At 33.0% G+C, this 27,922-nt stretch overlaps 3 protein-coding genes across 3 annotated transcripts; all 3 read right to left on the bottom strand.

Annotated features, from left to right (window-relative positions):
• Positions 1 to 33: 33 nt before the first annotated feature.
• Positions 34 to 8,423, bottom strand: LOC18588207 (sec34-like family protein). The gene is made up of 25 exons (XM_018128209.2): positions 8,191 to 8,423; positions 7,735 to 7,818; positions 7,540 to 7,647; positions 7,363 to 7,407; positions 7,197 to 7,271; positions 6,985 to 7,080; positions 6,747 to 6,824; positions 6,489 to 6,574; positions 6,293 to 6,359; positions 6,115 to 6,177; positions 5,918 to 6,019; positions 5,649 to 5,753; positions 5,461 to 5,553; positions 5,113 to 5,201; positions 4,765 to 4,984; positions 4,234 to 4,320; positions 3,396 to 3,512; positions 3,248 to 3,280; positions 2,887 to 2,973; positions 2,731 to 2,793; positions 2,039 to 2,155; positions 1,315 to 1,407; positions 889 to 1,014; positions 583 to 683; positions 34 to 389 (listed from the first exon to the last, which is right to left on the bottom strand). The coding sequence occupies exons 1-25, from the start codon at positions 8,278 to 8,280 to the stop codon at positions 260 to 262; spliced, it is 2,355 nt and encodes a 784-aa protein (XP_017983698.2). The 5' UTR covers positions 8,281 to 8,423; the 3' UTR covers positions 34 to 259.
• Positions 8,424 to 8,909: 486 nt separating this feature from the next.
• Positions 8,910 to 11,839, bottom strand: RAD51 (RAS associated with diabetes protein 51). Its single transcript, XM_018126682.2, has 9 exons — positions 11,714 to 11,839; positions 10,925 to 11,069; positions 10,705 to 10,815; positions 10,457 to 10,548; positions 10,019 to 10,113; positions 9,827 to 9,940; positions 9,570 to 9,699; positions 9,267 to 9,388; positions 8,910 to 9,183 (listed from the first exon to the last, which is right to left on the bottom strand). The coding sequence occupies exons 1-9, from the start codon at positions 11,822 to 11,824 to the stop codon at positions 9,060 to 9,062; spliced, it is 1,044 nt and encodes a 347-aa protein (XP_017982171.1). The 5' UTR covers positions 11,825 to 11,839; the 3' UTR covers positions 8,910 to 9,059.
• Positions 11,840 to 17,511: 5,672 nt separating this feature from the next.
• Positions 17,512 to 20,496, bottom strand: LOC18588205 (Plant invertase/pectin methylesterase inhibitor superfamily). The gene is made up of 3 exons (XM_018127012.2): positions 20,093 to 20,496; positions 19,303 to 19,899; positions 17,512 to 18,494 (listed from the first exon to the last, which is right to left on the bottom strand). Exons 1-3 carry the CDS (start codon positions 20,409 to 20,411, stop codon positions 17,803 to 17,805), a joined length of 1,608 nt encoding a protein of 535 aa, XP_017982501.2. The 5' UTR covers positions 20,412 to 20,496; the 3' UTR covers positions 17,512 to 17,802.
• Between the last annotated feature and the right edge of the window lie 7,426 nt (positions 20,497 to 27,922).

Here is a 27,922-nt window from a genome sequence, read left to right as displayed (position 1 = left end):
TATTAACTTATAACTGGAAAATGCGATCAACAATTGTTGCCAAGGTAGTGACAATTGAATTTTATGCTTTTGGGGTTAAAGAAAAAATTTATGGACTTAACAAATGAATATTCTGAACAAGAAGCAATTTTTACATAACTTTTCTACTTATCTACCAATGTAACCTCATAAACAGACTCAAACCGCGGTATGTATGGCCAAAAATACTGAAGAGTTTTGAGTTGAGCAAAAAAATTTGACCGAGCTTCGTTAGCTCCCACTACAGGAGATTGTCGAGCTCCGCTTCCAGTTCAGGAATGCTCACCATGTTAATGGTGCGTTTTTCCTCTGGAGAATACTCTGCTTTTAGAAGGGACTGAACTTGGACATGGGCTTCCACAATATTTGTCCTGCGTAAATATAAGAATCACCTTATTTCGTTGTAAGATGAGCATTACAGAATCTGAATCATTCATCAAGATTGTCTTCTAGGAGTCGACGGATTTGAAAACTTAACCCACGCATTAAGAACAAGAAAATCTTCATAGTCCTATAGATACACAGCCATAAAATTACAGTTTTAAGTTAGAGACGGTATCTTACTTAATTGGTTTGAAGAGAATTGTTCTTGTTGATGGGTTCTGCAAATAAAGTTTCATCTTCCCCATCACCACTGGAAGTTCTTGCTGAATAGCAGATTTTACCTGTCAAAGAAATGTAAAACATCAATTTGCTGAAGCTAAACTTTGAAATTATTAACAGATTTGTTACCCGGGCTTGCAAATTCAAATAAGATAATCCTGGAATATGCATCTTGATGCACTCCAAATATAGACATCCTTCTAATTCATATTGCAAACTGTAAACCTCTAAATAGTCTGGAAAACACGAGTTACAAATGGGACACACCTTCTGAACAAGTTCAGCCACCTTTTCTGGTGTAGCAAAGGCTTGCTCCTTGAGTGGCTTGGCCATAACCGAGTCTATTTTTTGATTTTGAGTACCAGAAGATAATGCAACTTTTACAGCTGTCACCTGTAGACATAAACCCTTAGACAATTAGGAATTAGTCAAAGCTGAAAAAATACCATTACCATGAAAATTATGCTTTGCGTCAGAGAAGATGAAGACAAGATATTCTTTTAAATATCACATAGCAAGTTAAACTAAATTCTTATATCCAAGCTCAAATTTCTGCCATGTCAACTGGTGTTAACTTTTTAAAGGCTCCAATAGAGGGATCTGGTCTTATTTCACTAGCAAGCAATATCTACTCTTTTCTTATTCGAATATCCTAAGTTGTAGAAAGACCAATTAAGGAGAGAAACAATGGACCTTGGTAACAAATGAAAGCATGGGATCCACAACTAGCTTAGTGACTGCCATAATAAACTCCTCACACGTTGCTTTTAAGCTTTTCTCCAGTTCCTGCAAGTAATGAACATGATGCATATGTTATACTATTGATGATAAAGCAGATTTCCAGCATTAAACCTTGAGATTTTTCAGATAGCAAAATCAGATTTTCGGAAGCATCAGTTGCTGGATGCTGACTAGCATTAATTTATGGAAAAATATTACAAAAACAATGCCCACGGCAACAAGGAGTTTTCACAAAAAGGGGGGAGGGAGGGGGGGGAGGAAGAGGAAAAGTGGAGGGGGAGGAGGCAATTGAGGTAGTAATTATTGCAGGACAACTTCACAAGAACATAGATCATTTGCTAATAATCAATTGTAGTATAGTAATAATCATTACTACCATAGGTTATTTACTAATAATCATTTGAAAACTTCACAAGAACATAGGTCATTTACTGATAATCAATTGTAGTATAGTAATAATCATTTACATTTTTTTAAGAGCTAGTAATAATCATTTACTAACATAGGTTATTTGCTAATAATCATTTGAAAACTTCACAAGAACATAGGTCTTTTGCTGATAATCAATCGAGGATAGGTAGTATAATTATCATTTGCAGGACAACTTTGCAGTGGCACATGCCAAAGCAACTTATTGAGAAAAGAAAATAAATTTATCAACGGGTAAAATGCTAACCTTCTTGGCATCTACTTGACTTTCCAAAACACGGGGAGATAGGGTCCTTGCCAATGATGTTGATCTGGACCAGTCAAATAATGAGGCTTGACCTCTAAGTATCCGTCTTAGGTGCTCCTGTCAAAGACATTTAAAAGAAAATATAAACTATGAATGAACTTTCTCTATGTTTGGTAGGAGTGAAAGAGGAAGGAAAAAAAGAGAGTGGAAGGAAAATAATGTTTCTTTCTCTCCCTTCTTTCATTTGGTTGGAGGGAAATAAGTGAGGGAAGGAAAATGAATGAATTTGCACATTTTCCTTCCCTCCAAATCTAATCCTTCCAAATTGGAAACACTCCTACTAAATTAATCATTTTATTTATAATTTTACCCCTAATCTCTTTCTTTTCTTCTATTCTCCATCTTTCATGCCAAACATAAGGAAAAACATTTCTCTTTCCCCTCTTTTTTTTTTCCCTCAGCTCTTTCCCTTCCTTCTTACCACATAGAGATGAGAAAAACTAGTGTTTAAACAACCTGAACATCAAACAAATCTTAAAAACAAGATTATTATAATTCTTTCTCTTTCCCACTATCTATCTTGCTGAAACTCAAAAACAGCTTCTGCTTAAGGATGCTAAAGAGCTTGCAAAGATTGTCAACACCAAGCAATTCATTTCAGTTAAAAAAAATTTAGCTTCAGAGACACTTACCAGCAAATGAGAGAAATCAAGTTCTTTGTGTGTCACAGAGAACTCTATGTCGAATGGTGCTATCTGGAAGGCCAAAACTCAAGTGTTAGAAGTTATATCATATTATCAATTGAATGACCAGAAAAAGAAAGCAAAAGAGAGGATTAAGAAAATAACCTGTTCCCTTAATATCAGAAGATGCTTAATAAGGAAGAGCTGCCCATCCATTGGTGTTGATCTCTTTACAATTAGTTTGCTTGCTTTCTATGTACAATTGAAAGATTAAAAAGGGAAAATGCAACTGGTTAGAAATCCAACCAAGACCAAGGCATGTATAAGAGCATGCTAGGAACAGATAAAAAAAGAGAGAGAGAATAAGCTTGTCAACTTCATAGAATGGATATTCTGATTTTGTTAAAAATCTAGATCTAGCTTATCTACAGATAGAAATGGTATCATTATACAGCATGAACATGCTATGGAAGCAAAGAACTCAAGGCCTTGAAAAGTTTCATTTAACTGTTGTGCTGTAACTTACTTGAATTGAGACAGAACAAACTTCCACAGCTTCCTGAAAAAAAACAAAGCGCAAATTAATTCTTTAACATACTAAACAAAGAAGGGCAATATAGAAATTCAAGAGACAAGAAACTGAACAATGGTGATTATCCGAAGACTCAAAGCACCTGTGCCAAGCCAGTGAAGACTGCTGGTTCCAAACAACGATACAATTTTGAAAGAACAGATATGGTTTTCTCCAATGGTGGATACCAAGTTTTGAATACATCTGGGTTTGCATCAGGCTGCAAAAAATAAAAAAGTGGATAGTAATGTTAATTATGCTGTAACTATATTCCGAAAAGGGAAAATAGAAAGTAAAATTCAAGCAGACATGTGTAATGCAATACTAATCTGGACAACATCTATATCCAGATATGTAAAAGCTGCAGTTATTGACACTGCATAATTCACTAAGTGCTTACAGGAACAAGTCTGCAAGTATGTTTTGGATATGCATGTTTGCTAACCAACTGTGGCAAACCACATTCAAACAAATGATGTCTAACAGAAGAGGATAACAAATCCATTCTTGCTCAGCATGAGACACCCCATATACAGATTTTTGCCCCCTTATGTAGGCAATCTACTCATGCTAGACATGTCATCTTGCACATGGTTCATCCCATTCAAGGAATTTAAACAATTGAGTGGCAACTTCATGTACTATTGTTAGGATGTCAAGCAATTCAACACCTGAGTCTAAACACACACAAACATATAATGTAGTATTAAATCCAAGCAGAAAAGGTGGATAATAAATTAACAAAAATCCTAGGATCAAGTTAGGTCTATAATAATGGTTACAAAGGGCCCTCCATATAAGGGTCTAAATTAGAAAAAATAACTCTGACTTGCAGAAAAAAAGTAGCTTCCCAATTTGAAATTGTCCAACTGATATGAAAATGCACACCACATGATCAATTATCTATAAGTTGCGTGAGAGAGAAGTGTTAGAGAACTTACTGAAGCAGTTTCTGACTTCACATCTGCAGATTGCTCCAGTTTTGCAGGGTAATTTAAGTCTTCATCAGATGGGATATAATTTGCAATCTGTGTAAGAAAGAAGACAATAATTCAAGTAAAATCAACATAAATGGGAAACTGACAGGTTCAATGTCCTGATGTGTAGCATTAACCCAGCCATGCACAATTATTATGAAAGCACAACACATTTGCTCCCACAACATTGAATGCAATTGTATGCAAATTTCTCTTTCAATTTCAAACGATAGGCAACTAAAACAATTTGTTCTTTCAGAACCACAGAAGGAAGCCACAAACTCTTGATTTGCTTGGCAATCACTTGATTTCCAGTAAATTAACATGAGCCAACATCCTTATGCCAACCAAGACTCATTCCATCATACCACATACAGAAAGGAGTGAAAAAACTCATATGCCACAATAAGATACAGGTTTGATAGCTTCCCATTGATTCATGAGATGTACACAAACAAACATATACATGCATGCACGCATAAGCAATAAACACACCTCATCCCGAATATGTGTTCGAGCACGAAAAGTCAATCGCTCGTGAACATCTGCCAAAATTCTTTCTAATGTAGGGCGCAACCCAGCCAATGACTCGCTCCGTCTACTGAGCTGTTCTCCCAAGACTTCAACTTTGAGGATATCAACCAGTTCACAAAGAAAATCAACATTTGTTTCGTGAATAAGTTTTGGGCGCAATGTGTCATACAAGTATGTAGACCTACAATGGAGACCCATCTTAGTAACACACACAGAAGATTTATGCTCAAGCCACCTAGTAAGGAAACAAAACGAAAATAGGAACAGAGAAAAGAAAGCTCCACAGTATTGGCCTACGAGAGTACTTACAAAGGATCTATCAATGGTGCCAAACTCGAAACATCCTCTGAAGAAGATGGGAAAAAATGATCAAAGAGTTGATGCTCAAGTTGACAGACCTGCAGTAATGGCAATGTGCAGGTCCCCAGTTAATAAAGAACAGTACATATTTCAGCAATTTACAAACACTAGTGTATGTGAAGCTTAAACAGATGGGCTGAATTGCATTGTCTCTAAGTTCACCAAACAATATCAACAATGCAAAGAGTTCATGACTCAAATAACAAAGCAAGTTTTTGCATCTTTCACTTGATCAGAAGTTCCAAGAATCATAACAATATTCAGTAACTAAACATGAGGACAGTAAATTTACTATACCTGCATTAGATAAGCACATCCTGATCTAGTCAATGATGGCAAACCCTCTTTCTTGGCAAATTCAGATATTCGCTGATGCACTATGCCTTTTATCTAAAAAAAGCATACATTAACAGATACATTAATAACTGATTTGAATACTGAAATAGATGGCATGTGTGGGTGTGTGTAATACATCATCCACTCACCAAAGAAAGCCTCTGTTCACAGTACAATTTATGGCATTCTGCAAGAACATGAATGTATTCTTTCCTTGATGCTCTGCTTTCAATTTCCTCTAATACTGGCTTAAGCTGCAAATGCTTAAAACTGTTAGTACCTATGCTGAAGGGGAATCTAATTGTAGTATACAGTCCCATTTCATATACAAGAGATATTCTATTCACTATTATAATGGGCAAATAGTCATACTTCTATGCATGTGATAGCTTTCAGAACGCAAAAAGGAAATAATTACCTCACTAGCAGCTGCCTTAAAACGTACATAGATTACAGATGCTTCAACACCCTCGGAAAGAGATGCTTTGTTGCCACCACTGCTCCGAATTGCTGCCTGGACCTATTGAGGCAAAGAATAAGAATTTCGTCAGGTATTATAATCCATTCATAAATGCAAACCTATGTACATAACTTTCATCTATAAGGATATTTTACCTGAGAAGAAGCACTTTTGAGAACAGAAAGTACATGAGAGCGGATCATACCCAGCGCCCGAGACTGTAAAAACAGATGTCCAAAACTTTTAGTCAAAATAACTTATTTATATGCATGTATTGCTACTTTTCATTCACTTAACAAGACAGTCCATAGATTGTTACTATAACTTCTTTACCTGGAGTTGACGGAATTTTAGCAAATAAACACTTGATTCTGCATATTGTGGATTGTTTTCAACATACCTATAAGGAGAAAAAATAATAATAACAATATGATAAGAAATTTCAATGACATGTGCTCATCAGAAAGATAAATATTTATACAATTATTACTAATTTGCATAGTTGGACTAAGTTAAAATGCAAACTTACGATATGCACTCATCAAGCCGTTTAAGAAGTGGGAGAAAGTTTGCATTTCCAACATTCATGCTTGGAGAATAAAAGTTAGAAGTAATCTGTACACAAGAGGTAAAATTAGACAAACCATGAATTTTACAACCATAATACTAACAGCAATCTGCCAAGACACTTTATATTAACATACACGCTAGAGGCTAATAGGCTAAACAAAGACAAGTAATACATAAAGAAAACTGATCTCTAGTTAAGATAGCATTCAAACCTTACATTCTCCAACTCATCAAAATACTTGAGCTTACTGCGAAGTGCTTCAGCAAACTCGATTAGCCTTTGCTTCTCTATTACCTGCAACAGGAACAAGTAGTGAGGCAATCAATCAACTAAAACCAAAATTTTCCATCTCAAAAGGAAGCAGATTACAGTTGTCAAACCTAAAGCCTGAAGTCAATAAGCTAGAAACCAGAAGATGAACCTAAATAACAAGCCATGCAAACAACAATCATACCAATCGATCACATGCATCATGAAGAGTTTTAGTTTTTGTTGCTACTGCTTGGTGTTGCAGTTGTAGTTCATTAAATAGGTCTAAGGTCTCATCCACCTGCACAGATGTATACTTGCTTGCTTAAAAATCATGAGGAAAAAATTGATATAACATGAAAACAACTAGCACAACGAATGAAAAAACACTAGAAATAAAATATAACATGACCATACTTGCCGAAGTATATCATCACAAGTCTGTATGCGGTCTGTTAAAGTATTGACATAGTGCTGATATTTCTCCTCTGTCTAAAGGAAGACAACAGATAAGATGAACAAAGAAACATACAACAAAAATACTGCAAGATCATATACATTGCCACAAGAAATAGCTACTAACCTCTGACCTCATGGCTGATTCAAGATCTGTGAACCATTTATAAAACTGTAGCAATAAGAGTGGGAAAAAAGAAGCAAACATTTTAGATCCAAAATTTCATTGATTTCATAAAACCCTAGTAGAATTAGATCATTAAAAGAACAAACCAATGTAACCATCCACAAGAAATACAATTACCTGATTTGTATTAACCAAAATTGCTTCAATAGCTTCAGAATTTCCGAAATTGTTATCCTTTGTAGAAACAGACAAGCCATTGTCTTGCCCTGAGGTGCGCTCTTGAGCCTACAACAGCATGATCCAAACATCTTTCACTACAAGATTCAGAATGCTATAAAAAAAAAGTTACCAAAAAGCAACGGAATTTCTCACCAAATTGGCCGGAAACGGGCTTTCTGCAACTGCATGAGATAGCATCACTATTGCTCCTTGCTGCTGGTCCGTCAAAGGTGCATTCTACGCAACAAAGCCAAAAAAGAAAAATATTTAAACACAAACATCCAAATCAGCGCTTCCACCCCACAGATTGGATCTTCAACAAAAAGGTTTTCAACTCTTAAAATTATTCTAAATAAAATTGTCACATTTCGGTTACAATTACGGCTCCAGTGAACAGATCAGATCTATTGATTACAAAATTTAAGGATGAAATGATAGAGTAAAATCAAAATCAATAACAACAAATTAGCCAAATTAAATAGTTGTAAGTTGAAATTTTAAGTTCATTGAGATAAATTATGGCAGATCTAAACAGGAAGAGATTCAAATCGTGAAGTTGAAGGCAAACATTTTCGTTTCCGAAGAGTGAGTTAAGAAGAAGAAAGTAACCTGCTCCCATGTAGAAGCAAAGTTGTAGCCTTTGGAGATAGCTCCAGATTTGGGGAGGTTTGGAGGTGTTGCTGCTGGATTTGTTGCCATTCTTTTTCTTTTGGTCTGGTTCTGATGGACCGAACGAACCTTAGCTTTGTGCCCGTTAGACAACGCCAGTCGAATTTAACGCCATTTTAGAGCAGGTGTGGTGTGGTGTGGTGTGGTGCAGCAGATGACCCTCAAGACCCAGCTTCGACTTTTTCCCCGATCCATTTGAGTGCAACGACGTCGTTTAGCCAGCTAATCATGGACGGCGACATTTTGTTTTTGGCTTTTATTTTTCCTAGGCTCAACGTATGTTCTGTTCAGCAGTCAATAGTCTTAACCGACTCCTTTATCCTTAAAATGATTTGTGAAAAATAAAAAAATTACTATTACTATTAAAAATAAAAAAAAATAAAAACTCGAATTAAACCTATAAATTTTGTTAGTATTAACAAATTGAATGTGAAAATCTTTAAAGTTTTTGAAGGTGGATAATCAATTTAACTTCCATCATTTCTATAAAGAACAAACATTTGTAACAATGGAATTTTTTCTTTCCTTTTTCCAGTTTTTAAGACCACTTTTTTACTGGAGCTCAAATATAAATAAAATATTTGGAATCTCCATTACAAGAAATTCAGTCCTTGCAAAGGTTATATACAAGGAAATGGACAGCAAGATTTTGTAATGGCTTCTTCAAAAGCTTTTGGCCAGCTTCATTGCAGACAAAAATTACAAAGTTGTAGGGCTGCTCACTAGCAGAAGCAGTCAGATACAGAGGCATAGTGATCAATAAAAGGAGCTGGCTCAACTTTTGTTTGGAAACAATGAGCTGAAATGAGTCAGTCCTTGACATCAGCAACACCTCCTGGAGAAATCTGAAATCGGGCTTCAGCCTCAGCCAAGCAAGGTGAACTTATTACTTTGCAAATGCGCTCCTCCCCCCTTCCCTTCCGGAGAGCCAACCTATGTCAGCAAGAGCTTATATTTAGTAGCTTGCAAAGCAAAGCAGTTAGGAAAGGGGAAAAATTAGGCCTTCTATCACAAACCTTGTTGTGGAGGCATGAGCCATGATATTACCACCAATAGGCTTAATCTGAGGTCCAGCAAAGATGGCTGAACCATCCACTTGCGCTACTACTTGGTTTGTAATTACAACAGCCACACCAAACTACAATCAAAGAGAATGCAAGGAAAATGATGATAAATACAAGTGATGTAAAGCGCTCAATTCCACACCTAGTAGAATTCTGAGCATCTCATGCCAAAAAGTTTCAAATACATGATAGTAGTCATAGCATGAAAGCTTATCATAAATTATAGTACTACAAATAAATATGTAAAAGCCTTACCTCATCTGCCAACTTCTGAAGGCTCCTTAGGAATTTTGCAAGATGCATTTGTCGGGCAGAGAGTTCACCCCTCCCATTAAAATCTGTTCTGTAGAGGGCAGTAGCGCTATCTACTATCATAAGCGCAAACCTGCAGAGAAATCCATCAAACGATCAATCTGGCCTGCAGCTTGTTAACCCTAACTATATCGGAGATAATTATTCTAGATGGAGGTTAATGCCCACAATGCTAAGCAAAGGAAACATTTTGACAATACCTTGTTTCCACCATCATTGAAGCTGCTTCAAGCAATAGCCTCGACTGATGGTCAGTGTTGTATGCTCTAGCATATGCCACATTCTCCAAGACATCAGCACCATTCAGTCCAAACCTGCAGCATTCAACACTGTTAGATATCAATACTGCATATACAGAGCAGCATTCTCATATCAAGGTAGCCATGTATCACCTCTCCGCTATCTGTAAAAGTCTTTGTGGTCTGAATGTCCCTTCAGCATCTATGTACATTGCTTTTCCCTCACCACCTCCTTGATCTAATGGAAGCTACAATATCAAAGTACATTAGAAGCATGCTTTACAAAATTGACTAACTGGGTAACAAACAGATTATTGCAATTACAAACTATTGGGGGATCTGACATGCTATGAGCTGGTGTTAGGCAGTTAGTATGTGCAATATACATGAGATACAAGAAATTCAAACCCAGTATAATACACATCTTGTTGGGCATAGTATAATGTTCATTTTACTCATTCAACAAATCTGAATTCTTGTTCCATTTGGTCATTCTAACGTCATTACAATCATCTACGGCAGTAATCTAAGCAACTCCAAACACAGAATACTGCTCTAGTTGCTACGAAAAGGAAAAGGAAAAGCTCTTACTTGGCATGTGACACACAATGTGTGACAGAGCTGAGTCTTTCCGGAGCGGAACTCACCATATATCTCAGTAATGGATCCTGTCTCAATTCCACCTATCATAGAGAAAACCAAGTGAGCATGTAATGATGCAAAAAATTGATTAAGTATTAGAAGCATTAGTTCTCAGTTCTTAACCAGTTGAACCAGTAGTCAAATTTCAAGGAGTGTTTAGAATTAAACAAAAATTCAACAAATCAGAACATATTTACCTTCCAAAATTTTATCAAGTTCACTTGACCCTGATGTTATCTGAATTATCTCCAGCCTCTGTGCATGAAGCTGGCTAGCACTGGTGAAACCCAATGGGACTAGTTTGGAAGCTGCCAAGAACCAAGGAAGACTAAACATCTTAATCACAAATCATTTCACAAATATAGTAAATGTCATTAACAAATATTGAATGGTACATAAAGTGTGGAAACAGCAAACCTGCTTCCATGATCTTGTCAACTTTAGCTTCACTGATTCCTTTGATCTGAAGAAGGTCTTTCCTTGGGGTGTAAGCAACAGATTCAACCGTGCAGAGACCTGCATCCTTAAGCTTCTTTACATCCAGGGACGCAATGCCCGATGACTTCGATTGAAGATATAAAAAAGAAGAGAGAGAGATCCATAACTGTTAGTCAGCTACTTAAGCCACAACATGTGAGAGGACTTACAAAAACATGAAACAAGAAGACGTTAAACATGAGCTGCTACGTTCATTTTCAAGACTTAGATCATTAGAAAAGGCAGTCACAGTAATTCTGGAGGTTAAAGCATAATTTAGGTAAAAGAAAACAAAATTGAATGTACATTTCAGTTAATGGAGTCTTGATCTGCCGTTTACGGTCATGCAAAACAGCGCTTGTTTAAAACAATTACATGACAAACTAGTCAAGAAACCCTAACCGAAAAACACCCCACTTTATAAGGCGAGCGAGGAAAAATAACCCATTTGGATACATTTCTAATATGTTCTAAAATAGGTTAAAAAAAGGAAGTTTAAAAAAGACCCATGCTACAAAGACAAAAGCAGTGAAATTGATAGAACCCCTTTCGAATTTCAGAATCTTGAAAAATAATTTACATTGATTTCCGCTGAAATTTTGGACCAATCAAGAAAAGGAACATCTTTTCGGAAAATTGGAGACAAAAGAAAAAGACCCATATAGAAAAGCGTCTTAATATCTAATAAAAATTGAGCAAAGAAACAAGGTCTTGAAGATGATTTTTCACCTGAAGCTGCTCCACAGGGAACGGCCCATGTTGCATCTCCTCAAGCTCCTCTTGCTGTTGTTGCTGTTGTTGTTGTTGTTGAGCCATCTTCTGATTTCTGTGCTGCTCCATGTGTCGCTGACTATGCCGCCCAAGGATCTGGTAGAGACCAAAGCCCTGGAGAAAGTAAGGGTTTAACAGGGAAAGGAAAGGAAAGGAAAGGGATGGTGGAGGGAAAGGAATAATTTTGAAAAGAGTTAAAAGAAGCGCCAAAGATTATGGGGGTGGAGGCTTGTCAGGCAAGTTTGGAGCTTGTCCGGCGCTGTGCATTAAAATGGGCCTTTTACTTTGTTGCGAGTTACCAGATGCGAATAGCCCAAACGAAATACAGAAATAGTACAATTTGATTCACTAGCAAAAGTTAAGGACCTCTGTTTTTTTTGTTTCACTTTTGCAAATAAATCGATGGCAGTTGGTAAATGAATCTTTCCTTAATTTGTTACTTTGCTTAGTGTATCTCTTCTTACATTTATATATCCTTTAGACATGATAGATGACATTGAATCAAAAGCTTCATTGCTAACATTTAAAACTCAGTTATGCACTATATTTAGTTATTCTCCTAATGGTAGTATAAGAATTTGTTTATATATATGGTTACAAACATTTTGTTTTCCATTTTGAAATAATCATGTAAGAATTAGTTTAAAGTATGCTGAAAAGAACACTCATTTCTAGCCCATGATTGTGAGGCCGCAATGAACAGAATAATTCATTCGGATATGTTACTCGAGCAAATTAAAAGCCCATATTATCTTGGAGTCCAGTTTAAGCGACATAATTCACTTTGGGTGCCCTTCAAGCCCAACTCACCCCATTCCTTCGTTTTCTCATTTTTTTCCTCTTATTTCCCCCCATGTTCCCTGTTTAATAATTCCGATTTCACATTAAACCCCATTTTGTTATCTCTTAATTGTAGTAGAAACAAGGGTCAAATCCATTAATTCTGCATTTTATTCTAAATTAGATGACATGACATCGTCTCTCCCTTTAATTTGAGTGGATAATACTCATCTAGATTTGTCAAGATGCATGCATAAACCACCATTCATAAAACAGAAATCGACTAATCTCAGTCAATTCTAGCAATCCAAATCTCACCACGTTTAATGTTGCTACACTGCCTTCTTAAGTGATTATCATCATCATTATTGCTAGATTCCAAGTTAGCTGCCTTTAAAAAAGGTGGAGAATCGTACATTTGATAGAAAATAATGTTTGGACAGGAAAAGAGAAAAAGGAAAAAAGTGCTGCGAAAAGTCCCTAAAGATTTGAAAAGGTGATTGCAATGGTATTGAAATATCATTAGTTAGGGTATGCCATCAACCTTGATATTTAGAAAAGACTTATCGTGTATATTTTTTAGCTTTTTTTTTTTTTTAATTTTAGACTTTGATGTAATACATTTTTTCATATTTAAATTTAATTGATTCTCATAATTAACTACTACTTTGTTTCTTAGAGGAATATGTATGAATTTCGAGTTATGTCTTATAGCCATCCTACATAGGAAGGGTATAGTAATAGGAGCAAATGGAGCTTACCAATAACAATACTACTAATAACAATGGACCCAACCGAGGATGTGGCTGGAACAAATCAATCATCTTCTTCGTTTATGCTCATTGATTCTAATTATGTGGTAGGCGTTGCACATATTTACTTGTCACAGTACTTAGATCGTTACCTTAGAACCAATTATTTGGGTCCAAAGTGGTCTTATTTCCCATTAATCGCTTTGATTGGAATTTGTATATTTAAAACCTTCGCATGGCTGAAGTTATAAAGTCTTGTCAGGGGAATCACTCTCGTTTTGTGTGGCGGAGGAGGCTTGCCTTTGTTTTTGGCGATATGGACCACTGTTGATCCTCTCAGATTTATCACTTTAACAGGTTGTGGCCTTCATGAAGGTTTCATCTAAACCAAACCAGTGTTCTCGTACTAACCCAAATTCAATTCCGAAAAAAATAAAAGAGACAATTCCATCTTGTTTTCACCCTTAGGCTATGTCCGTTATCTCATTTGCTGCAGCGACAACTTTAATTAAGAGTGAAAAAATTGATGGATTGAGTGATTTAGTTCATTATACTTAAAAATCAAATAGATAAATTATTTTTAAAAAATTGATCAAAACTGATCAAATATAAAAAACAACTAAACCGACCAAACATAGAATTAGTTTGGTTGATCTGATTTTAAATCAATGGATTCAAATTTTATCACTATTTCTTTTTATAAATTATAATATTAAAACTTATAAACTTCATTCATAATTTTACATATATATATATATGAAACCAATGATATAACTTATATATTATAATATTTTATATCAAAGTTTGTATAAAAAAATAACTAATTATAAACAATATGTTATAAAATCTAAAATGATAGCTAATAAACTTATTAAGTATAATCATATAAATAAAATTTATTATAAATTATAATAATGCTTTTGTATAAATTAAATATATATAGATAATGCATTACTTTATGTATATATAATTAATAATACAAATTATATGTTAAAATGTTTTATATCAAAGTTTGTATAAATAATAACTAATTATAAACAATATGTTATAACATTTAAGGTGATAACTAATAAAGTTATTAAGAGTAATCATATAAATAAAGTCTATTATAAGTTATAGTAATGCTTATGTATAAATTAAATATACGTATATATAATATATGACTTTATTATATATATATGAAATTGATGACATAACTTATATGTTATAATGTTTTAGATCAAAGTTTATATAAATAATAACTAATTAGAAACAATATGTTACAAAATCTAAGGTGATAACTAATAAAGTTATTAAGTGTAATAATATAAATAAAGTTTATTATAAATTATAGTAATGTTTATTTATAAATTAAATATATGTATATATAAAATATTTATACAATTATATATATATATATATATATTCATAACATTTTATATTACGAAACATTACTAAAATGTAATAATTGTAACATATTAGTATGTAAGATATTTACTATTATATATTATAATATTAACAAATAAGTTATATCATTTAAAATATATAACTTATAATTTCAAATTAATACAAAATTATAAATAAATATATATAATTAATATTAAATTGTTATGATTATGATTTATATATGTACGTATAATACCTTAATATATTTCAAGTATATTATTAATTAAGTTTACTATAAATTCTTCTTAATATATATAAAAAATATATAAATATATAAAAAAAACTAGTTTTGGTTTTAAGGTGGATTGGTTTAAAAGTTTTAAAATTGAGAACTAACCAAAAAACTAATTGAATCAAATATTTTGGATCAATTGATTCAATGAACTAATTAAATCGAATTTTTTATCCAAATCACATTTGGTTTGGGTGAGTGGTTGATTTAGATTGATTTTGCTCACCCCTAGCTTAGCATAATAAAACATAATGCTTTCTAGTTAAAGTGCCAATGCAGGCATGAATGATTTATAAACTTGAAAATTAGGTAATACCCAGGATGATGAGTAATGTTTTAAAACTTACTAAGCATGTGAAACAGATGCAAAGGAGTTATATATTCTGGTTTCCAGTTGAAGAAATTGTGAGAAATAACCTTCCTTATAAGCCCAATTTAAAAATATTATTTTTTATAATTTTAACTATTTTTGATCAATTTTTGACATGACTTGACAATAATACTCTTTAAACAATTTCAGACAAATTAAAATGGTTTCAGTTTTCTCTTTCTCGCCACCCAGATAAAAATTTCAAAAATTAAATCTCTATTTATCTCTCTGCTCAAATATGTCTATCTTGCCATCCAATTCGTAGATATGACATCAAACTCTTTCTTATTTGTTTTATTTTTTTGGATGGTGGATCTTGGGGTTCTTAAGGGCGATGAATAATGATTTTTCTCTTTACAGACAGTGACTTTGCTTAGAGAGAAAGAACAGCTAAAGCATATTTGATGGGTTTTATGGTGGTTCACGGTTTTATTGTGTATGAGATTGGGATAATTGTCAAGCATATTTGCTAGGGATTTTAATTTTTTTATGAGATTTTGAGTTGAAATTGTTCAGAAAATATTTTGTAAAAATGGTATATTTTATTTTTGCATAAGAGGAGTGAGCAAGGCCTTCTGATAGAGATATATTTTCTCTTACTTTGGAGGGTTATGGAGTTTTGTAACCTATCTTTTATGAAATACACAATTTCATGGCTTAGCAAAAAAAAAAAAATAATGTGTTTTAGATTCTTGAGTTTATTGGTTTATTCATAGAACCCCAAAATTGAGTTTACTGATTTTTAAGTATTGCGTGATTTAATCACCGTATGACTAGTTTTTAGTCATTACGTGATTGGTTTTAAGCATTATGTGACTAGTTTTTAGACATTGCGTGACTAATTTTTAAGCAATGCCTAAGTCACACAATGCCTTACTAACTAGTCACGCAATGTCTTATTAACAAGTCACACAATACCTTACTAACAAGTCACACAATACCTTACTAACAAGTCACGCAATGCCTATCAACTAGTTACGCAATGTCTTATCAAAAACTAATCACGTAATGCCTATTAACTAGTCAGGTAATGCCTTGTCAAAAATTAGTTACGTAATTCCTAAAAACTAGTCATATAATTCTAAAAAATCACCAAAACTACTGAATTTCATTTAACAAGATCAACAACTTCAAACGATACACCATATTATATTTAACAACATAATTAACGAATATGAATGCTCAAAATATTTAAAAGTTTTTTCATATATCAAAAATCACTATAAAATACTTAAAAATGTTTAAAATGCTCATAGATTTTCTTCGTATATTAAAAACTACTCCAAAATGCTCAAAATGTTTAAACGTTTTTTTTTCTGATAAAAAATACTTTAGAGATGAATAGTTTGGTGAGGAAAACTCAAGAAATATAAGTCAGTTTGAGGCGCTAACCTAAATATACTTGACCCGTTAATAGGTTTCGAGTTTAATTGTGGAGTCAAATAAATGGATCAATTTCATTAAAAGTAATTTTATTTAAATTTTAATTTTTTTAATTAAAAATAATTAAAATTATAAAAAAAATTATTATTAAAAACACGTTATGTACGTACAGGGTCTATTTAAAAGAGAATCCCTTCCGGTTTGCAGGCTTTGTCTGCTGCAGACAATGCCAGGGACTACTAAGGCCCCATCACACACCGTCAAATTACACACACCGTCAAATTACTCTTTTCTCCCCGACCAACCAATTTCGTTTTTTGAAAAGAAGGTTGATATAGAAAGCCTAGTCAACTGGGGGCATGAAAATAAGAGGCTGCAATAAGTGCGTGACCCGCGATGAGAAAAATTAGTGCAGAAAAGCCAAAAGCGCAAGCTTGTTAGGGAAAGCCATCCAGTTGGTTTAGTCATATAGGAATATGCTGCTGATAGTGCTTTGGAGCCCGCCAAGATGGAATTCTTGCGCATTAATAAGGGGACTGGGAAGTTTAAGCAATGTATATTAATACGGCGACAGCACACCTTCTTCAAGCTTGGAACTAGAGTTTGTTGCTGTTATGTATCTCTTTAGGAGTTAGGACCAGCACCCAAGCTAAAGGCCCAGAGGGCCTGTTCTGAAAAATGGATCTTGAGATGCATTATTTCCTGATCTGCGATAAGCCAGAACACTTATTAAAGGTTGGAGTGTCTTTCCAATCTTTTGAAGTATACAGGAAATTACATAGTGAGAGGCACATTAATCGAATTATCGTACACCTTTTTCTTTTACGCATTTGAACAATTCATTATATTCATGAACATGAGATCAAACCAAACCTCGTGCATTAATTACAGGGAGTAAAATATGTGGTAAAAATCATCTGAATCCCTTATCCTACATCAGCACATTTTTTTTTCTTTCTTATACAATCATGTAGTTTCACTACTGTACATTAATCAACCCATGCCTGAGCAGCAGGAGGATCTCTGCTTTTAGGTCCCATTTGCTTTGCTTTTTATCTTCTAGTCTAAGTAGCACTAGCACATTACACTTACGCTTCTAGTCCAATCACTGAAGGCCAGAGACGAAAGTTACTCCTGTTGAAGGCAGCCATGACGTTCCAGCAATGAACTTATCAACTGTGAATTTGACAGCCTCATCTCGTCCAATAACATGGAACCCAGGCCAGGTTACCCTCCCGGAAGTTCCAGCTCCAGGTCCCGCATTTGCATACTCTGCAAAATATAATGATTTCGAGTAAGCCCCAGCTCCAGGCCACTCAATCCAACCTCTTGAAGCTATGGCATCATCTATTGTTGATTCCATCACAACTGCTCTAGAATATTGTTTCCAGGGCCTCCCTAGGTATGAGGCAAAGCTATGCTTGACAGGAGAAAAATCGGAGCTTGGTACAATCCTACAATTTTGAATAGAGAAGCCGGTGTTTTGTCCTGGATCAGACCTCCCGTTTGCCAGGATCACATTGTAGCTTCCATGAGGACGGCGAAGTGTTAATGAGCAGCTTTGAAAAACTGCAGCAGCATTTCCAAATATGAAGTCAACTGTGCCGTAAATGTCACATTCCCTATAGAATTGACGGAGGGCAAGTGCGTATAAAGTGTCTTGGTAGCCTGCCATGCTGCACCTATAGAAAACTGAATGATCAGAGGCAACATAAACAGCCAAGGCCTGTTCTCCTTGAGGACCTGCTGTATTTTGAAACCCGATATCCCGAGCAATAAATCCATCGCCAGTGACAGCTGAAAAATCCAGAAAAAATATTAAAGGGAATTATTAGCCTCAGTAGCATATTTTTTTTTAAATTGAGATTCGCCTTAGTAAATTTTTTAAATTAAAAAAAGGGATTAAAATATTACTTTTTAAGTAAAAAATTAATTATAAATTAATTAATAAATTAAATACTCAAATGTACCTCAATAGCATATTTATTTTTTAAAATATTCTTAATTTGATGTTAAAGTTAACGTATATTTACATTATATTGCCTATATAAAAATATCATAAACCTATTTGTGGTGGTCATTAAATGCAAGCTCGCTTTTGCGAGTTGGCAAATAGTGATAAAAGTGTAGAAAAGGGTAGGAGCCAGAGTGGACTTGTCTCTTCAAGTACGTGGAAAAGGACTTGTAGTTTTAAATGTGAATCTCCCAAAAAAAATACGGATGATTGTTACTCTTTCTAAATGTTTCAAACTAATTTTACGTACGATCACTTTTCTTCTAAATATGACCAAACATTATTCACCTTTTTGTTTTTGGGGGGCAAATAGGAAACCCATTTTAATTCTTGGTGTTCGAATTTCTCTCAAGTTAAATACCTAGGCGTCTAGGGATTGTCAAACAAGTCCAAAATGTGGAGGAACTACCCATTTGACTTGAACCTTGCTCTTAATTAAAGTTAGTTTTCATACTATTTTTTTCATGTAAATGGGATGCGCTAGCTAGTCGATTGATAGTTACCAGGGAAAAGTATAGGAGGGCCCAATCAAACTCAAAAGCTAAAAAAATACAGGAGCTAACAAAGGTGAGGAAGAGACGGAATACTGACTGAATGTGGCAGAGCCGGGCATGGAAGAGCCCCCATTTACACTATCGTCGCCAACAATGATAGTCCTGTATTTTCCATCTCCTATCAATGTAATACCATCTTTCTTAGTCCGAATTTTTTCGTTATAAACTCCTGCCTTCACATAGATCACAAACCGACCCCCGGAAGCTGCATTGATAGCTTCGGAAATTGTTTTATAGTTCCCTGATCCATCTTTGGCCACTACAGCGTTGGCTTTTATCGTTGGGGCCTGAAGTAGTTTCCGATCTTTTGCCGATACCCAGCTGGGGAAAACATGGTCCTCAGAGAGCAGGCGAGCTGTGCTGTCCGTTAACTTTCCAGTCATCCTGTTGACAAGGGCTAAAGAGTTACTGCCCAATTGAGACAGATAATCCATTTTTCTGGATATCTGGCCCACGAGGTCACTATTGGAGAAACTGTGACCGTCGGCAGAGTCTTTACAAGCTTGTTGGTACGTCAAGGCGGCACTGATCCATGTCTGGACGTCCTGCTTGTTTGTGTTTTGAGAATTCTGGAGAGCTAATAGCGACTGGTCTAGCCGCTTGAGAGACATGCTCAAAAGTTCTTGACAATATCCTGCATGGAGGGGAAACGTTGTGCTTAGCCTAAGCTCAAAAAGAAAAAATGACATGCGAAAAGGTACCCCAAAAGAATACTACTAATATAATAAAAGAGTCGAATTGTTGATGTTAACAGTAATTTCTGGATTGCTGATTATTTTGTACGAGTAAAAACAATATATGGAACCAACCAAAAGTTTCAGGCAAACCTGTGATGGAATTGACATGTTGAGCTTCTTCGATGTCAAGGTTGGAGCTGAATTTGGTATAATAAGAAGTTGGCAGATTGGTCTCTAAGATAGTTTTGTTTATGAGAGCAGACATAATGTCAACCTGTTGGTTTCCTGATCTCAACCTTGCCACTGCGTCGACACAAAGGCCAGGGTATCTAGTAAAGCTGCATTGTTCATGAACATGCTTTTGGTAACTATCCTTGGCGGCCCAAGACACTGGGGTGACCACTAGGGCACAACCTATTAACCAAAACATAGTCAACTCAAGCATTCTGATGTTTGAGAAATTAAACATAAAAAGCTATGGCTAAAAGTTTTTTTTTTTTTTCTGAGCAACTACGCCAAAAAGATTTAGCTAAAAGAAATTTAACCAATTAATAACCTTATGATTGTTGTGACTTCAAGGAGGATGGGTTTCAATATTTATAGGGAGGGAAGCCTCATTTTGGAGAATTGCATGATTCGTGGTAGACAACATTTTTAGTGTTTGTTTAAGGGTCTATTTTCTTGAATCGTGACAAGGTAGCAGTGCTAAGATTGATGTCCATTTCTCAAACTAAATTGTAAAATTACATTTGGGGAGGGGGGGTGTACATTCTGTACGTGTATAGGACTTCTCAAGTCTCATCACTTTTGCAAGAAAAATTCTCCCAACCCTTGATGCTTTTACAAGTTAAAAATTAAAACTTGCAAGAATTGTCTATGTGACGTTGAGTTTACCCCAAACTGACAAATGCATGACGATTTGGTAGCTGTAATTGTATATATGAATTGTTGGATGTAACCATATCCACCGTGAACCTAAATTAAATGGCTTTCAACAAAAGAAGCCTGCATGGTGCTACTCCAGTCTCTCCATATGGTGCTTCTTTTGCTACCTTAGACATTCCAAATAGATTCCAGCTTATGGAAACACTATTTAGTTTATGCATGGTAGCTACTACTTAGAGTCCCCAAAAGAGCTATTTCAGTAGTTGATAATTTGAGTTAAAATTTTAAAATAAAAGATGATCACCCTTCTTTATGCAATTCAAAATTATATATACGAAAAAATATATAATAAAAGTAGGTGATAAAGTGGCTTAATTATATATTCTAGCTAACTAGCTACCATGAAATCAGTAATTTTTTATTTTCTCTTTTTCTTTATTTTTGGTTAAGGAAAAAGAGCTACGAGCTGCAAATTGGTAACTAACGAAAATGGATAAGAATGGAAACGGGCTGTTAAGTGGAAAGGTATCCATAATTCTTAGTTTGTCTATTACTCAAGTTGTTACGAATTATGATGTTCTCTCCGATGGCATTCCAAGTGCGAAAGAAGGTCAATTCTCCCGTGGGCACAAAGTACAGAAAAGAAAAGCAATTAGCACAGAATCTTAAGGCGATCAAATCTTTTCCTGACCTTTTTCAGGAATTGGCTGTTCTTCAGGGATGAATCAGCAATCTTTAGCTTTTTCTTAAATGAAAAGTTGTACAACTACTAATGGAATGGAATATTATAGCTGGCCTATGTTGGTGTCTCTCTTAATCCCTGGCCATACATGTCTCCTTTTGCCCTTTCCCCCCACTTAGACTTGTACTATTTTATATAGGTTCTTACATATCATATACCTGTTGCACGAGATCATGGACCAATAAGAGGACGCCAAATAAACACATATGTGGCAGACACATATAGTCCAATCAGCAATTACTTCGATAAAAAGACAACAAAAAATGGTTTTCGCTTTGAATCTTCTATCGCTGAATTATATGTGCACAGCCAGCGTTAAGTATGGACAAGGTTTCAAACAGAAGTTAATCAGAAAATGTGAGGTTGTAAAAAAAAATGATCAAAAGACTTATCCAGTTCTTATACATTTTAATTTTATTTTATTTTATTTTTTATTTAAAATTAAAATAATTTAATTTTTTAATTTAAAAAATTACATCAATTTAGTCTCTCTCCCTAACCTTATTTAATTTTTTCGTTAAAAGATGACATCATCATTGATGTGTTACATTTTGATGATGTAACATTCGAGATGATGACGTGGGCATGCCACGTGACACCAAGTGATGACATGGCAATACCACGTGACATTATGTGATGACATGGTGGTGTTGACGTGACATTGACATGCTGACAATATCAGTGCCAGGTGGCAGATCAAAAAAAATTTCAAAAAAAAATTCTACCATGTCATAAGGATTAAATTGAATAAAAATATATAGTACATGGATTAAATTGAATAAAATTGAGATGTTTAGGGACTAAATTGAAAAGATATTTAAAAAATATAATTATTTAAGTAGATTATTGATATGCTTATTAATAAGACAGATATTTATGTGTAAAAGATTTATGGTGTTAAAAAATATATATATAAATACCTTCTTACTTAATTATTTGATTCTAAAATATGTAAATTAATTTATCTTTTTTACAAAAATTAAGTTTGAATTCTCCTTCTATAAAAAAATTTTGAAAAAATTTCATACCTAAAATCAAATTTAGATGAATAATTTGCATTATATTAAAATACGATAATATAAAATAACTAAATATATTGATTTAGTTACAACTTTCACAATTTACAAATACAAACTTTCACAATTTATAAATACACATTCTTTTGAAATTATTCAACTCTTACCCAATTTACCTTTCATTTAAATTCACTCAAAATTTCTTATAAAACAATTTTATTTAAATTCAAATACTACAATCAAAATTTGCTAAATTTAAATTTAAATTATTAATTTGGATCTGCAAAAAATTTATTAATAAAATAAAATAGTACAAATATTTACAGTTATATTTAGCTTTATTAATTATAAATGCAGTTTTTAATGTAAAAAATTTCAACTTAAAAAATATAACTTAAAATATTAAACAAAATAAAAATATAAAAAATAAATAAATAATTCAAAGGGTAGAGCTTAGATTCTAAGGTTATAATAAGATGTTTGTCATGTTCAAATTAAGTAAGTCAAATTAATAAGTTATTTTTATAATTATCACCAACTGCATATCTCCGTTCTTCATTTTTTTAGAAGAAAAAACTAAATTAACATGTTTTGCTAATTTGACTTTAGCTCCGGTTAAAAACTAAGTTAAATTAATTTCAAATTTTATACTATTATAAATAGAAAAAAAAGAATTTATTTCATCATTTTATATTATTTTATTTTAACGTAATACAAGTTATTCATCTAAATTTAACTTCAAGTATAATTTTTTTAAAAATTATTTTTATAGAAGGAGAATTCAAACTTAATTTGTATAAAAAAAATAAATTAATTTACATATTTTAGAATCAAATAATCAGGTAAGAAAATATTTATATATATTTTGTAACACCATAAATCTTTTACACTTAAATATTTAGCTTATTAATAATAAGCATATCAATAATCTACTTAAAGATTTATATTTTTAAATATTTTTTTCAAATTAGTCCCTTAACATCTCAATTTTAGTCAATTTAGTCTCTGTGTTATAAATTTTTATTCAATTTAATCTCTATAACATAACGAATTTTGTTTTTAAAAATTTTTTTATCTGTCACCTGACACTGACATTGTTAACATGCCAATGCCATTTCAGCACCGTCATGTCATCGTATAATGTCTGGTGACATTGTCATATCATCACTCGGTGTCATATGACATGCCACGTCATCATCTTAAATGCCACATCATTAAAATGTGACACATCAGCGATGATGTCATCTTTTAATAGTAAAATTAGATGTCATTAGGAGAAGGGACTAAATTGACATAATTTCTAAAATCAATAAACTAAATTATTTCGATTTTGAATATAAAAATTAAATTAAATAAAATTAAAAAATACAGAAACTAAATAAGTCTTATGATAAAAAAAAATAGAACAACTTTGGTGAAGGAAAAACATTTGAGTTGCCCCTGTATTTAGGAAAAGGTTCCGACACAACACTAGTACAAATGTACAATGCTGCAATGCTTTTTGGATCGTATAGAAAAAAGAGGAAACAGTCATCCGACAAAACAATTAAGGATTATCAACAGGAGCTTGGATTTGATGGCATCATACCTAATCTAATCCACAAATTTTTTTTTTGAAAGGTGATGATATTATTAATAGTCTCACAGATGTTGATCGATCTGTTTTGATTTAGAAGCAATTAGAGGCATCTGGTAATCCACTGATCACATCTGTTAGACCGCAGTTTTAATGGAAGATGGCCCTCTACCCATTCCCCACAATGCTTACAGTCATGGGATTCTTACAAGTTCTACGTATAAAAAGTTCACACACACAGGTAATCGGCTTCTGTAGCTAAAACGTTTGCAGAAAACTGGCATTTTCAAACAGCCGATAAGGTGGTTGCTGCGGTTGTTGGTGGATTACAGAGAATTCGTTGAGGGCAAACGGAACAAATGATGAGCCCAAAATGCCACGCCATGTCATGGGAATTATGTTTCTGGGAGACATTGGCACATGCCTACGATGGAGGACAAGTCAGCCACCAGGGGGATGATAAGGCTAAAAAGCAACAATTAAATTTGCCAATTCATAATCTGATCTTTTCTACGGGGGGCTTGAGAGCATACTATCCAGAAATTTCCCAGCTTCTAAAATTTGTATAGCTGCAGCCTGCTGGTTCTTATTTGGTAGGGTTTGAGCTGGGGGTTGAAACTTTTACAAGCTGAAAAAGCAACATGGGCTTGTAAAGTTGAAACCCAGAGCGGGATAATGAATTTTTTGGAGGGATATACGTGCACTCGAATGTAAAGCAAACCCACATAGAATGAGTGGCTGGCCTTGCATGACTTGATGAGTATGTTATGATTATAAATGAATTGAAACCTCATTTGCAATTTTTAGTTTTCGCTTTTTTGGGGACCTCAACAAAGTTTCATCAATATCCATTTAATTTTTATTTGACTTTATTTCAATAACGGCGTATTGAAACTAGAATATTAATTTTTATTTGACTTTATTTCAATAACGACGTATTGAAACTAGAATATTTATGAACGTAATGTTGGTATATACCCTTGAACTAACTAGATTGATCAATAAATATATATATATATATTGTTATTTAATGTATAATTAATCGCATAACTATATGTGATAGAGATTTTCTTTCATGTTAGTGAAATAATAAGAAGTTATTAAGTACTGATTGGATAAAGCTCATAAAACATAAAGGCCTTGTAAGAGAATTGTAAAGTTATTACAATTATGAGATTACTATGCATTAAATCCATATTCTTAAAATTGTTCCTAGTTATTGTATTATCAAGACAAGGTATTGATAATTCTTAAAAATTAGTACATGTTAAGACTTCTTACTTGAAAAGTAAGCAATCGATCTCATAGATTTAAGTATATGGGATACTTGAGGATAACATATAGGTGCTTGTTAAAGAACAAGTTCACTGAACATGACCCGCTATGAGAACTCCATTTGATATTTCATTTAAGTGTCTATGGAAAATGCTATCATGTGATAGTCGTGCAACTAATCCTTGGACTTGAGACACTAGGTCATCTTGTATGGAGAATGACATACTTTGATTTCACCTTTACGGATTTGGAGGCGAGTAGATACCTAAACATGGTGTTTTTTAGTATGCCATGAAGCATGCGAAGGTGAATGAGTGGTCAATAGAGGATTCATCACCCCAAGTGATATGAGGGGATGTATCTCACTTGTTCTCAATTCTTAATTAACTTGTATAAAGTCTTTAGTCAAAGTATGATGAATTTGAGGAAAGTTAGTTTCTTAAATTCATAAGGTTAGTTATGAATTATGAGAACTAATATGGAATGTCATAAGTAGACACCGAGCCATAATTAATGATATATCTGAGATATTTGATAAAAGGACCGTATTGCACTGAGAGGCTTATCACTGAAGGGCTTTGTCAAATTTTTTAATTGACTCTCTAACATTTTGGTGGTTATGATGTATTGATAGATGCTGCTCATGATCTATAAATATAAATTAATTATCAAATTGATATTTGATTATGATTTATATTTATTGCTAACATATTAGAAGCCTAATAGGTCACACACATTAAGTGACATGATTGGGATTAAATATGAATAATTAATTAAGTTGGACTTAATTGAAAAGAACAAAATAAAGTGAGAAATTAATTAAGTTGGACTTAATTGAAAAGAACAAAATAAAGTGAGATATTAATTAAGTTTTCAGAGACTTAATTAAATTAAAATACAATTGTTGTATTTAGGGTTGCAAATTAGTTTGGCTATATAAATATGTTATGTTAGTAAAAAAAAAAAAAAAAGCCTCAAACCACTTCTCAACCGTTTCATAAAATAAGAAAAAAAATAGTTTTATTTGTCTGACAAAATAAATATTCGGCAAGAACTTTTGGTCTTTTGTTTTAAAAATAAAACTTACTAGTACAAGTAAAATCCTACATTTGAGAAGGTTTTATTCAGTCACTGTGTGGATTACTGTTAGAGGCTAAACACTTGGATGGCTGAAGATTTGACAAAACTTAAAAGTGAAGAAGCAAATATTTTAGATTTAATTGGCTCTTAATTATGATATTTAGAATAAGGTATGTAACTCTTAAACTTAAGAGTGTTCATAATTAATTTGAGAGTTACATAAAAAACACAAATATTGATCTTGTAGGATTCGACTGTTTCTCTGATTGAATACTAATTTATTTTTTCGCTACGTTATAATTTTAATTTATTGATTATTTTTATATTTGAACATGAGGTTGAATCCCAACACGTAAAACTTATATGAATATATTCAATAAATGAGCATGAAATTCACTATTCTGATCTTATATTATTATAATAGGCATTGGATTAAAAATAGAAATACTTTATCCAAATTTATGTGACTCGACGTGATTTTTAATCAGTGACTAAGAATACGAATATACAATCATGAACAATGTCGTGGAAAAATAATAGGAAAGGTATGCATATAAGACAACATTTCAAATGTACAAATATTCCATTTCTGATGAGACCTCAGTTAATATTAAGGTTTGCATGCCAAGATTGAATGTTAGATGGGCATTTTAAATTTAATGCAGGTTTGAAAAGGTATATGCATAGGGAGATAGAGACGACCATGGCAAAGTGAGTGAAATAGGATCTGCACCTAGTTATGTAGGCTTTTCAATGCTTGAAATGAAATTAATTAACTTAATGAGTTGATTAGAATCTTTTATAATAGATTAAGATTACTTTTCTTTTCGCTTCTATTAAGTTTAATTAATTTTTTATTTAAATAATAATCATCCAAATTAATTTTTTAAAGTATATAATATTGAAAGATTGGCATATACCTTGTTCCAATATAATATTGCAGTATTTAATATATAAACAAAGTAATAATTAAAATACAAGAAAGATAATATTGTAGTTTTTGATTTACAAGTGCTTTATTGGAAATAGAATATCAAATTTTGAAATTATTATTTTTTATTAAAATATAAGTTTAATATATTATATATTTTTTATTGTTAATTTTTTATAATATCATCTCTTAAATATATTTTTAATGTCATATATTTTATTTTTATTTTTTATTATAATATTGTATATTTTATTTTTATTTTTTATATTATATATTATATATTTATTTTTTTTATAAAAAGATAATATAAATTTTATTGATAGTCATCATGGCTATTGAGAGTAATAAAGAGACATCTCTCGATTTCTATATAAAAAAACAAATTATAACATTGCAAGATATTTTTAACAAAATAACAAAATTAAAAGGTAAAAATGTCATTAAAAATATTGCAGAGTGTAATGTAATCTGATTG

This window comes from Theobroma cacao, chromosome 9 (genome assembly GCF_053813885.1).
Source record: "Theobroma cacao isolate CCN51 chromosome 9, ASM5381388v1, whole genome shotgun sequence".
Lineage (NCBI taxonomy): Eukaryota > Viridiplantae > Streptophyta > Magnoliopsida > Malvales > Malvaceae > Theobroma > Theobroma cacao.
This window is presented reverse-complemented; position numbering and strand designations above follow the sequence as displayed.